Consider the following 13,981-nt stretch of genomic DNA (forward strand, 5'->3'; position numbering starts at 1 on the left):
GGGCATGGATCATACAGAAAGATACATACTGATTCAAGTAATCCTGTTATTGATCAAAATGTGAATATGTGTCACCATGTTCTCAGTTGAATTTAGAGTGAGAGCCTTTGAACTTACATAAAGTCTTAAATGTTTCTGAGAGCCAGACACTTTTATGTAATTTAACAATAATCCTGGCATCTGAACGTTTAATAAACTAAGGAAAATTTAAATATGACTTAGTTATGCAAGAAATTTAGTTATAGAATTATATGAATTCACATGCATGAGCCTGTTACCCTGTATGATGAGCACAAAAATGTGACACAAAAATGCATTTAGCCATATTTTAGCAAATATTTTTTTTACAAGTTTTTGTAACATACAGAGCATGGAAGGGCAGCAGAGAAATGGATTTTCTTGCAGGTGGGACGTGAGAAGCTTCTTTGGATATTTGCTTTTTAGGCGTGAATATTACATTTTCTTTTATTGAATTAAAGTTAACCATGTTTTCTGAAGGAGCAAAGTACCAACAGGGTGAATGTTTGGTACCAAGAGTATACATTTTGGGTAAAGTATAGCTTTAAAGATCCGCTGGAAACTAATATTTAAAACTATTAAATTCTGAAGGAAAATGGAGTACAAAGTGTGTTAGGATGACTCCTGGCCTGATCCTGAAAATTAAACAAAGAATGTATGTGTAGCACTAGTATCAGAGAGGATGCTTACCATGTAGCTGTCTTGCTCCTCTCTGTCCAGTGGTTGTGTGAGATACAGAATACCAGTGTTTCTGTCCATGGTGAAAAGGCCAACAGGAGGCTGATCAGCTCCTGGACCAGTGATGCTGTAGAAGATCTTATTCACATTATGTGCAGCACTACGGATCTAGACAAAACACCACAGGCCATAGTTACCACTCTCACTCACTACAACAATAGTTACAATATTGTTAAACATGTTTTACTACAGTAAGAAAGCAATGCAAAGTATTTGAGTAACAATATATTTTGTGATCTCTCTGGCTAACAGCTCTGTTAATCATATCAGCCATGGTGAGAACAACTATGCTCTTTCATTATCGCAATTGAAAACATTTTGATTTCTCCTGATGACAGGATGCTAACACTTGTCATTAAAAAAGTAACTTAGTAAAACCAAGAAAACAAGGTAATTCAATTTTTATCACAAGTTAATGGTTAAATAAGTGTAACAATGGCTTTATTTAGGGAGGAGTTGGGAGAGATGCAGACAAGAAAATTGAAAGCTCTATTTGAATGTACTGTAAATAGAAATAAAAAATAAAAAAAATTAAATACAACCCAAAATAATAATTTAAAATCCGAGCTCAATGACGGCAGTAGAAATCAACATGGAGTCATCTTTTTCAGAAACAAATATTAAATACAGTTCAGTACCAACGAGTATGAGGGGCTTTATTTCCTCTTACTTGAGCTACTTTTAGGGGGTAGGGTCCTCGGTCATTCTCAACGACATTGAGGTCAGGAATAATCCATTCTCTCTTCTTCCTCCTCAGCCCCTCACCCGACTTGGGAACTTCCAGAATGGGCACCTGTTGATCAGTTGCACTCTTAAAGAACATGTACATTTAATTAGTTACAGTGCAACAGACACCTCCTCAGTATGTGCACTGGACTCTTATTGGCCTGAAACGCTGAATCATGGAAATTACAATGACAATCCATATCTGATCATGTTACTTCTGTCAAAATGTCTCTACTACATGTAACAAGTAAATATTGGATGTTTACTCCACTATATGTTTTTGACACTTATTTACTTTTTACATGAAAAACAAAACAAATTGTATGCTTGAATGATATGATGCAGTGATTTACTATTAAGCTACTCAGTAGCATACAAAGTATATAAAACTGGCTCCACATTGATGAACGTAGCATTAAAATGCTCATTGATGCATTGTGATGAAAACACACATTCTATTATATTTTATAAAATATAACCCTTTGAAAGGAGCCATTCTGCGTAATGAGTAGCCTACTCTTACTTTTGATATTTAAGTGCATTGTGCTGATAAAAACTTCTGTACCAATCAGTAACATTTTGAATTCAGGACTTTTTAAAATGAAGATTTTTTACAACAATGTATTCCACCACTGGTCAACATTTACTCTCACCCTTCTTCTCTGTGTGTGTGAGATGTTTGTTTGAACACAATAACTAAAGTTCCACTGTGGTGTCTAAAAACACATGAAGTAATTTGAAATTTGTGTCTGAACAACAACAATTATGAGTTGTGTTCATCAAAAATCATGTCAGCCAAACGGCATTACTTTATAAGTGATAAATAACAGTGTAGGAGGCATAACAATGGTGCAGCTGGTCCAAGCCAAGTTCATTTTTACTCCTTATGTACTGTTGTGTAGGGTGTCAGCAGTAAGTGCTGCTAAGAAGTGAGTGACTTGGAGGGTGACACTCAAACATGGCAAAATAATTGCATGTGCGTGTCATTTAGTACAGCACATAAAAATAGTTTGTGTTAAATGCCTTTTAATTTTTTAATTTCCCCTTGCGGGATAATAAAGTTCACTATGACCTATGACTTCTTTGTGTTGATTGTGTGTAACATGGGCTTTGAAGCAGTAGAGCTTTTTTGCTCTCAGTGGCTCTGTAAGTCTGACTAATTGACCCTACCTGCAGTAGGAAATGGACAGAATGGAACAGATTGAAGGAGGCCGACTCCAGATCAAAGATTTTACCCAACTGACCAGCTATTCAGAGTCTGCAGTCTGTCAGCTGCCATTCTGATTCTCTCTGTTCATTACTGTCAAACTAGCTGCTGCTCCATTCTCTACTCAATTAGAGAACAGACTGCAGGAAATAAACAAATATAAAACAGTCATAATATATAGTGATGTAGCATTTTGTCATAGGGGCTGAAAGAAAATCCCTATTTGCATTGATGGTAGCATTTAAGCTTCAAGAACTACTTTGAGGAGAGGTTCTACAAATGATTTACTACATTTTAACACATATGGTCACACATTATTATTTATTTGTTCTGCTTAAAGTGCTGATATTATGCTTTTTGGCTTTTTCCCTTTCATTTATTGTGTTACATATCTTTTTTGTGCATGTTATAGGTTTACAAAGTGAAAAAGCCCAAAGTCCACCCCCAAAGGGACTTAACATCTCCAACAGAAAACACTGTTCACAAACTGCTCCAAACAGCTCTGTTGTAGTCCAGCCTTTACTTCCGTGATGAACGTGCGTCACTCTGTAACACACGTTATAATGCTCGCCTAGCTGCTAGCATGGCACGCCCTCTTCCTGGTAGTCCTTACCTAGCTACTGCGCATGTGCGACTCCCAACAAAGATGGAACAGAAGTGAGATGCCTCACTCTGTAGCTAAAACAGAGAGCTCAACACACAGGGTGAAAAGAGGAGCTGCAGCAATGTGCAGTACAACAAACATATGGAGTTTTTTGAAAATTAAACCATTTAAACCTATTCAGGTACAATCTCTAAATACAATTATGAACCTGAAAATGAGCATAATATGAGCACTTTAAAATAATATGTTTCAATTGTAACTACAGAGATACAGCAGTATTTTGTCAGTATAAATTGTTTCTAATCTCCGCCCTATATTCAGATTTTAGAAAATAAATCTAATTTTTTAGATTTTGAATTGATCTTTACCTGCTCTGTGCTACTTAAGACTTCTATTGTAGGAAAAGTGACTGGGGAGCGTTTTCAAAGATGATGTTGTATATTAAAGGAGGCTGCCTGTTCACTTTCCTTATTAATTGATTGTTCATCTATCTTCATCTGATTGGCCAGACCAATCACCAGCTGCAACGAAAAAGTAATAAAAAAGTAATTGCAACTATCTGATCCACGGTCAGCTTGTCAAGCAGTCTTACCGAGTGAGACACTGTCAGTCAAAGCCCCTCTGCATACTGTCCATGTAGATTTAAATCCAATGTGGGCTTTGTGAAGTACTCTCATCTTCACATAACACCTGCTCAGTTTGTGCATGCAAAACAAAATGTCACTATTTTGATGGAGAATGTATTTAAAAATGCATATATCATCCTATTTCAAAAGAGCTTACACTGTCTATTCCATCATGTTTGACCATATAATTTGGCTACTCACAAGCCTAATAATTAAAAAAGGAAATCATTATGTCCATTAGGTCTTACTGATTGAGTTGATTGTTCAAAGCCAGCCCTTTTGAATGAATACCTCTGCTAGAACTAAATTACAATTATGAATATAATTTCTCACATTATTTCAACAAACACAGTGACCAAAGGGTTTCAGGTTAATATTTGGACATTAGTAGGAATGAAAGAGTTATTGTATATGTTCTGGCTGGCTCTTGGAAAAGGTTAATCAGCACGTCAGACACGGGGGTAAAAGCTAAAGTAGTAGTAGTACACAACATAAAAAGTTGGTGAATACTTAGGTAATGTTTTCTGAAAGCCTAACATATAAAAGCATTCATTTAATTGAAATCCTTTGTCAGCAGCATTCAGAAAACATCTTAAACTTAAGCATAATTTTGTTTTCTTTATTTTTCCTAAGTGAGTATTCCACTGTTTGTAAACCTCAGTGAAATGAAGAAGAATCGATGTCTGGTCCACCTGCACTAAATCACCATTCATGTCGTTCAACTGTGATTATCATATGTAAAGTCAGATTTATCGGGGGCCTGTTGCACAAAACCAGGATGAGGGATTAAGCTGGGATATTCAAGTTATCCTGGATGAATTTAGCTTTGATTTGGTTGCACAAAAGCAGGTTGAATTAAACCTAGCCAAGTAACCATGGAGATGTATTCTTTGCAGCTAGCCTGCTCCAGAGCAGGCTAACAGCCAGGCTAAGATTAATCCTGGAGTCTTATGTGTTAAATCAGCTGCTGCTCTGATCCAAAATAAACGTGTTTAACATTTATTCCGTTGTCTTCGGAATGTGTTCTGCTTTATTTTTATTAACATGCATTACTTGTCACTATTGCTGTCACAAGTTTGATTTAAATCCTACTATTGCAGTTGTTTGGATGGAAGTGGGACAATGTGGAAGAAATGGGCTTTTCCTCCGCTGCTCTCCCCGTGAATTTGCCCCGTGCAACGTGGAGAGGCGGGGGGAGGCTTTTAGGATCCTCCCACACCGTGCAGCGGACTCTAAAGGAGACTTTTAGTGTCAATAACGACGACAATGGCACCTGACCAAACGTCAGTCTTTTACGAGATGGGAGTGAGAATGTGTTGGAATGCCACAAAGCTTCTTAATCTTTTTATTTTGGTGCTGTCACGCATCTTGGAGCTTGGGAGTGAGAAAAAAAACATGAATAATAGGCTATATTGTTTTACAGATATGCTTACAGTGTGTATTGAAGTCACTTACTTCTTTTTCTAGTTTTTGCCCAGTCATGTTTGTTCTGTATAAACATTAATTGTAGAAGGATATTTAGAATTAGACATAGCTTATAGAGATTTGTGGATATGGTTGTAAAACATATTCTCGCATTATGAATAAGGGTTTGAAATTAAGCCTAGTCCTTAGGGTAAATCCCCCGAGGAACATTAATTCCCTCTGCTCACTTTTAAGGCAAAGCAGGCTAAATAATAAAACATTTTATTTATATAGTGCTTTACATGGTAGGCTACTCAAAGACACTTAACAGTAAAACCAGCACATTTAGCACATAACAGATAGAGCAATAAAACCAACACATAAAACAAGCATATTAAAAGCAATTAAAACAAAGTGTACAACTTTGTAAAAATGTGGAGTGACTAGTAAGTAGCCTAGATCTTTTTAAATCCTTACGCATTCAGTCCGTCCGCTATTGTCTGCCAGGCTTTTTCTCTCTCTCTGATAACAGCCGTATTTCCCTTTTTGCATATTATATGCTTCACCTCCTCGTAACTTTCCATTAGAAGTTGCTGCTCAGCGGGTGAAACACATGCCACACGAGTCTTTCTCCATTTCTGCATCAGTAAATCTGTGATCGATACCGTGGTCTATTTAAGAAAGCCGTGGACGTGCACTTATCCCAGCTATCTACACCTGGCTTGACATAGCTTCACCTTCTCATCCTGGCTCGGTAAACGTGCAACCGATTAAGCCGTGATGAGCTTTTGTGCAACAGGCCCCTGGGCTCACCCTTTTTGCACAACAATAGCTTTAAGCCCTTTGTGATGGTCTGATGGTCTATTCACATACATGAGGGGACTGCACATTTGTGTCTCAATAGTCCCCTCTTTGTCGGAACAACAAGATGCACACCTCTAAAGAGAAATTTACCTGGCAATTTTGTTTTGCCTTTGTGCTCTAAAGGCCCTGACACACCAAGCCGGTGGACGTCGAACAGGCGACTATGGCCACCGTGGCGTCTGTGCCAAAAATTTGCACTGGAACACACCGCACAGACTACAGCCGACGGCCAAGTACCACGTACGTTTTGCGAATGCATGCAAGGAAATACCTCCCCATACAAGCAAAAAGGGAAATGTTTGTTATGATACCCACAACAAACAGCGTTTGCTCTAGCAGTGGCAGGACCGAACAGAGCCTACGGTCCCTCTGCTTCACGTCCTGCCGGGAAGACAGTGGCATGCATTCGCAAAACGTACGTGGTACTTGGCCGTCGGCTGTAGTCTGTGCGGTGTGTTCCAGTGCAAATTTTTGGGACAGACACCACGGTGGCCATAGTTGCCTGTTCGACGTCCGCCGGCTTGGTGTGTCAGGGCCTTTAGAGCACAAAGGCAAAACAAAATTGCCAGGTAAATTTCTCTTGAATAGATGGCTAACTGAACTGTGCCTCTCCCGGGCTGTCATACGATCTTTCGGCAAAGAAGTCTCCCTACGGTGGGAGTGGAGTGGAGTGACTGTATGGCCCACTACTGGCTGGCTAGCTAACGTTAGCTTGTTAATGTCTAAATTCAATTTCTTTCTAAATAGGCTTTTTTTAAAAAAAAATTTTAAATTTCTTTTTTTTTGGCTGCCCATAAAGAACTCACAGCGGCCCATTGGTTAATTTTCTTTATTGGCACTGGCCTGACCCAATCAAATCCAGGAAACCCCTTGCCCACTCCGGGCAGCAAAATTACGAATCTCACTATGGCCACGCCTCCCGGCCCTGAGACACGAGCTTTAATAGTTATGCTGGAAGTTTAGCATCCACCTTAAAATGGACAAACGACCACCAAAGCGCAATGGAGGTGCAGAGAAATTACGGGAGAAAAAAATTAAGTCAATCTACAGGTGGATTCCTCAAAATGTGCCAAAATTTCTGACACGTTTGGGGCTGTAGTAGCTGCTTCAACATCAGCATTGCCTGAAGTAGAGGAAGGAGGAGAGGTGGCTGGCTATACAGAGGATATAGAGAATGAAGCAAAAACAACATCATGACAGGGAAGAAGCCGAGGAGGAGGACAGTGACCATGACAGGGCCATGGGAGCGAGTGAGGAAAAGATGGAAGATAGAATAGATGACGATGTGGTAAGGAGTAGGCAAATTAACGTGGACTCTCAGGAAGAGAGGGAGGTTGTGTGTGTGTGTGTGTGTGTGTGTGTGTGTGTGTGTGTGTGTGTGTGTGTGTGTGTGTGTGTGTGCGTGCGTGCGTGCGTGCGTGCGTGCGTGCGTGCGTGCGCCTCACGTCATAATGACAACAAGCAGTTTGGCTGTAACATTCAACTTCATGTTTGAAGGCTGATTTTGTGTGGAAAAGCAGTTTTTCGGGATCACTTCACTGGCTGTGTCTCAACTGTTTTGCAAGTAACTAACTCACGTACTAATTCAATTTGAGTACACAAATGTTTAAATGACGTAAAATGCCTGTCCCTAGTAGCCGTGATAAATAAGCCTGAAGCTTAATGCTTACCTGTTCAGGAGGAAATTAGCCAACTCTGCGTCCTTTTGGGCTCTAAGCTGACTCCATCTTTCAAATATCTCCAATATTGACCCGGGGTTTGTTACGTCTCTGGTCACGCAACTGTTAGAAACATGCAAAGGTTTTTTTTTTTATCTATCTCCGTTCTATCGTTATCTATCCTGTTCGTTAGTTTGCTGCTTCCATGGCTGTACTACAGCTGTAGCGCGCTGGGTTTGTGTTTTTACAGGTATATCTGGTAACCCGGCAAGGCTGTCAAAATGTGCAATTGATACCAACACACAGGCCATAACACAAACTTCAAAGGAGAAAATATTGACTTAAGCATTGCTGTCAGAAAACAGTATTTCAGCTTAGCGTGTTTCCTTAATATCTCATAACACATTGTGGTTGGTCATTTTTGGATTTAATACAGTAAATATATTACATATTGCACCTTTAAAGGGGAACTATTGTATGGCATTTTCAGGTTCATAATTGAATTTTTGTGTTTGCACTAGAACATGTTTACATGCTTTAAAGCTTAAAAAACACTTTATCTGTTTCCTACTGCCCCTGGCTGCTGCACCTGTATTCACCCTCTGTATGAGTCTGCTGGAGCTCCTGTCTCTTTAAACCCCCCTCTCGAGAAAGCCCAGTCTGCTCTGATTGGCCAGCGTGTTTCCTGGAATCTCCGCCAGTGTTGCCAACTAAGCGACTTTGTTGCTAGATTTAGCAACTTTTCAGACCCCCTTAGTGACTTTTTTTCATAAAAGCGACAAATCTGGTGGCTTTCTGTAGAAAAGACGCCAGTATTGTCCGGCGAGCACGCGAGGTCTTTCTCTCTTGTGGCCGCCAAACCAGTCATCTCTCTCTTCTGTTCTGTGACTGAGGAGCAGTCTCCCTCTGTTTTTAGAATTCCTTTTTGACTTCAAATATAGGCTACCTAAGTAATAATTATAATTTAATATAAAATCCACTAGTGAGTTTGGGATTATTTGGCTAAAGATTTCTATTTCTTTTTATCTACCTTGCTGACACAACCACTAAGTTTTATGCAAATGATTGAGTAATGGTGTCACAAATATGCAAATGAGCGTATGACGTAATCTAGCTACATTTAGTGACTTTTGGAGCTTTTTTTATTTCATTTTTTTTTAACCTAGCTAGTGCTAGCTACTTTAAAGGTCCCATGACGTCTCTTTCCCGAAATTCAGCCTTGGTGCATAATTACACTCACTATAGCCAGTCCTACAATGAGCTTTCCTTAGTATGTGCCATTTCTGTGTATGTAGCTATTGAGGAGGAGAGAGTCCGGATGGCTTTCTTATTTGTCAGTACTTTTAAAGTTTTAAAATATAATTTCATGTCATTTTTAAATGAATATTCTGTTTTCTTTCAGACCATATACATTTATGGATATAAAATTTTCCAAATAAAATTGAAAGATTCTAAATGAAAACATGGCATTTATCCAAATCAAAAGCTCGCCTCAGATGTAGCATACAATACTGACTCAAATGAGTCCTTAAAAGGAATCAAGTTGCCAGGCCTAGTTTACACTGCAGTAGCTGAAAAAATGGAAAAAAATAGAAAAGAATCCAGTCCTGCCTACCTGGAGCAGATGACCAATCAGAGAAGGGTTAGTGATAGACCTGCTGTGCCTCGTTATGGTTGCTAAGCTATGATTGGAGAACTGCTCCTCGGGGAGTGTTTAGCCAATAGGGAATTTCCAGTCAAAAGTATGTTGTACTTACCGACGGCTGAGTAGAGGCCGGAGCATTGTCGTTGCTATCTGTGACAGTAAGGATTACTTTCGCTTGTCCAGCCAATCCATCTCCCACCATGTCTGCTGCTTGTACCACCAGAGTATACATGGGGTATTTCTGTTAGAGAAGACACACAATAAGTTTAACTCATCAACTGGAAGGCTTAAACATGTTGTCATTTGCGGTGGAACAGCTCAGTGAGAAGGTTGGGTATCGATTGGATTTTAATGATTTTTGATTGTGATTCTTTAAGGGGCGGAGTGAAAACAGATCACATGCTTAATTTACAGATTTTTTTTTTTTTAAACCGTTACAAATTTCATGTTCACTTCATACACTTTATGGAACCTATTAATACATGTTATACAGTTTAATTTGGTTGCTGTTATTAAATAATATTACTGAATAATAATCTGTTCTTTTTTTAATTCAGTGTACTGTAACCCGCTGAAACCACACAGGGTCCAACATACTGTACATCAGGCCATTTACAATCAGCCAGTTGCCGGAAAAAACATTTCATTCAAATAATTTTACAGATGTGGCTTCACGAGCAATGTTACTACGTCTGCTCTTATCTCTGAGACTTTCCTCCACTCTACCAGTGTCTCTCAGCACGCCACACAGAGACGGACACAGTACCCTAATAAAAACAGAAGTTTTATCTTTTTCATTTCAATAGGGGGAAAGCATGCAAAGACAAGTACAATTTGTTTTAGAAGTCTCACCTCTCTGTCTAGTCCACTGGCATTGACCCTGATGACTCCTGTGACTGGGTTGATGACAAACATGAAGTCACTGGGCAACGTTGGCTCCTGGCTGATAAGACGGTAGCGGATATCTGAGTTGTCAGTATTTGGCTGGTCAATATCTGTGGCCACAACCTTAATCACCTCAAAACCTGGAGAGATGGAAGTCAGAAGTGAAAACTAAGTACAGACATACTCAAAGTATTCAGAGCACTCCATAAGAGAGGGGATTTACAAAATAAAGCTGGGCCATACAGGACTAACAGTATGTTGGTTTTCATTCCAATCTAAGAATGCATCTGGTGATCATGGTATGTGTAGGGTTAGGGTGTCAGTTAAATAATTTTGTAGTTTTGTCATACCCCATAGAGTGGACTAAAATTACTCTTAGATGTTAAAAGTAATGTAGAATCTATGATTACTAGTTAAGGCTAACTACTTTAATGCATTGTGTAATCAGATAACAAAGATAGATTTATACAACTACCAGATAAGAGTAATGACCAAGATGACAAAGAGTCCAAAGTTGTTTCTGCCATCAGATTTAGCTTAATACGTGTTTTCACTTCAGTAGCAGCACGCTAATGTTTTTTAATTGGCATTTTTCTGGGCACAACATTGGCCTAGACCCCTATACTTTTAACTGGAAGATTCGTTTAAACTTTGAAACTTTGTTTTTTGAGAATTTTAATTTTTTTTTCTTCTTTTTTATATCAAAGTAAAAGGTCAAACAGTAAAAGTCCTATCCTGCTTTTTTGTCTTGTAAAAGGGAAACATACTGTTGAACTCTGACATACATTTTTTTTCAGGATTAAATGAGATCCACTAACAGTACCTTTTGGTGAGGCCTCAGCAACTTCTCCCAGAAAGGTGGATTGATTGAAAGTAGGTTTGTTGTCGTTCTGGTCAATTACTTTCACTGTAATATCCATAGGGGCCTCAGCATTTTCTGAACCTTCTGCAACAGCATGTGCTTGAAACTGCATACAACAAACACATTTGTATTATAATACTGTACATGCAAGAATACTCCATGGAGATGATTGGGCATGAATCATACAGAAAGATACATACTGATTCAAGTAATCCTGTTATTGACCAAAACGTGACTATGTGTCACCATGTTCTCAGTTGAATTTAGAGTGAGAGCCTTTGAACTTACATAAAGTCTTACATGTTTCTGAAAGCCAGACACTTTTATGTAATTTAACAATAATCCTGGCATCTGAACGTTTAATAAACTGAGGAAAATTTAAATATGACTGCGTTATGCAAGGAATTTAGTTATAGAATTATATGAATTCACATGCATGAGCCTGTCACCCTCAGGAATGATGAGCACAAAAATGTGACACAAAAATGCATTGCATCAAAATTCCTTTTGATATTTGCTTTTTAGGCCTTAATATTACATTTTTAAAATTTTTTTTTATTGAATTAAAGTTAACCATGTTTTCTGAAGGAGCAAAGTACCAACAGGGTGAATGTTTGGTACCAAGAGTATACTTTTTGGGTAAAGTATAGCTTTAAAGACGCGCTGGAAACTAATATTTATGAAGGCAAATGGAGTACAAAGTGTATTAGAATGACTCCTGGCCTGATCCTGAAAATTAAACAAAGAATGTGTGTGTAGCACTAACATCAGAGAGGATGCTTACCATGTAGCTGTCTTTCTCCTCTCTGTCCAGTGGTTGTGTGAGATACAGATTACCAGTGCTTCTGTCCATGGTGAAAAGGCCAACAGGAGGCTGATCAGCTCCTGGACCAGTGATGCTGTAGAAGATCTTATTCACACTATGTGCAGTAGAACGGATCTGGACAAAACACCACAGGCCTGAGTTATTCCACTCATTCCCAAGTAAATTATTTTTGTGATCTCTCTCGCTAACAGCTCTGTTAATCATATCAGCCATGGTGAGAACAACAATGCTCTTTCATTATCGCAATTGAAAACATTTTGATTTCTCCTGATGACAGGATCCATCCATCCATCTTCGTCCGCTTAACCGGTCTCAGGTCGCGGGGGTAGCAGCTCCAGCAGGGGACCCCAAACTTCCCTTTCCCGAGCCACATTAACCAGCTCCGACTGGGGGATCCCGAGGCGTTCCCAGGCCAGGTTGGAGATATAATCCCTCCACCTAGTCCTGGGTCTTCCCCGAGGCCTCCTCCCAGCTGGACGTGCCTGGAACACCTCCCTAGGGAGGCGCCCAGGGGGCATCCTTACCAGATGCCCGAACCACCTCAACTGGCTCCTTTCGACGCGAAGGAGCAGCGGCTCTACTCCGAGCGCCTCACAAATGACTGAGCTTCTCACCCTATCTCTAAGGGAGACACCAGCCACCCTCCTGAGGAAACCCATTTCGGACGCTTGTACCCTGGATCTCATTCTTTCAGTCATGACTCAGCCTTCATGACCAAAGGTGAGGGTAGGAACGAAAACTGACCGGTAGATCGAGAGCTTTGCCTTCTGGCTCAACTCTCTTTTCGTCACAACGGTGCGATAAATTGGATGTAATACCGCACCCACTGCGCCGATTCTCCGACCAATCTCCCGCTCCATTGTCCCCTCACTCGCGAACAAGACTCCAAGGTATTTGAACTCCTTCACTTCGGGTAAGGACTCATTCCCTACCTGGAGAAGGCACTCCATCGGTTTCCTGCTGAGAACCATGGCCTCAGATTTAGAGGTGCTGATCCTCATCCCAGCCGCTTCACACTCAGCTGCGAACCGATCCAGTGAGTGCTGAAGGTCACAGGCCGATGATGCCATCAGGACCACATCATCTGCAAAAAGCAGCGATGAGATCCCCAGCCCACCGAACTGCAACCCCTCTCCACCCCGACTACGCCTCGATATCCTGTCCATAAATACTACAAACAGGATTGGTGACAAAGCGCAGCCCTGGCGGAGGCCAACTCTCACCTGAAACGAGTCCGACTTACTGCCGAGAACCCGGACACAGCTCTCGCTTTGGTTGTACAGAGATTGGATGGCGCTGAGAAGGGACCCCCTCACCCCATACTCCCGCAGCACCTCCCACAGTATCTCCCGGGGGACCCGGTCATACGCCTTCTCCAGATCCACAAAGTACATGTAGACCGGTTGGGCATACTCCCAGGCTCCCTCCAGGATCCTTGCGAGAGTAAAGATCTGGTCCGTTGTTCCACGACCAGGACGGAATCCGCATTGTTCCTCTTCAACCTGAGGTTCGACTATCGACCGAACCCTCTTTTCCAGCACCTTGGAGTAGACTTTACCAGGGAGGCTGAGAAGTGTGATACCCCTATAATTGGCACACACCCTCTGGTCCCCCTTTTCGAAAAGGGGAACCACCACCCCGGTCTGCCACTCCTTAGGCACCGTCCCAGACTTCCATGCAATGTTGAAGAGGCGTGTCAACCAAGACAACCCCTCCACACCCAGAGCTTTAAGCATTTCTGGACGGATCTCATCAATCCCTGGGGCTTTGCCACTGTGGAGTTTTTTAACTACCTCAGCAACTTCCACCAGGGAAATTGACGACAATCCCCCATCATCCTCCAGCTCTGCCTCTACCATAGAGGGCGTATTAGTCGGATTTAGGAGTTCCTCAAAGTGCTCCTTCCACCGCCCTATTA

General features: G+C 40.7%; 1 protein-coding gene across 1 annotated transcript in view; it reads right to left on the minus strand.

Annotated features, from left to right (window-relative positions):
• Window positions 1-13,981, minus strand: part of LOC116041154 (cadherin-23-like) — a 107,917-nt gene that overhangs the window by 19,048 nt on the left and 74,888 nt on the right. The window contains exons 11-14 of the mRNA XM_036001440.1: window positions 10,343-10,515; window positions 9,603-9,731; window positions 1,427-1,567; window positions 709-864 (exon numbers count right to left, since the gene is read on the minus strand). Coding sequence (XP_035857333.1) covers window positions 709-864; window positions 1,427-1,567; window positions 9,603-9,731; window positions 10,343-10,515 — 599 coding nt within the window. The remainder of the gene's footprint in view (window positions 1-708; window positions 865-1,426; window positions 1,568-9,602; window positions 9,732-10,342; window positions 10,516-13,981) is intronic.

The sequence above is a fragment of the Sander lucioperca genome, chromosome 5 (genome assembly GCF_008315115.2).
Source record: "Sander lucioperca isolate FBNREF2018 chromosome 5, SLUC_FBN_1.2, whole genome shotgun sequence".
Taxonomy (NCBI): Eukaryota; Metazoa; Chordata; class Actinopteri; order Perciformes; family Percidae; genus Sander; species Sander lucioperca.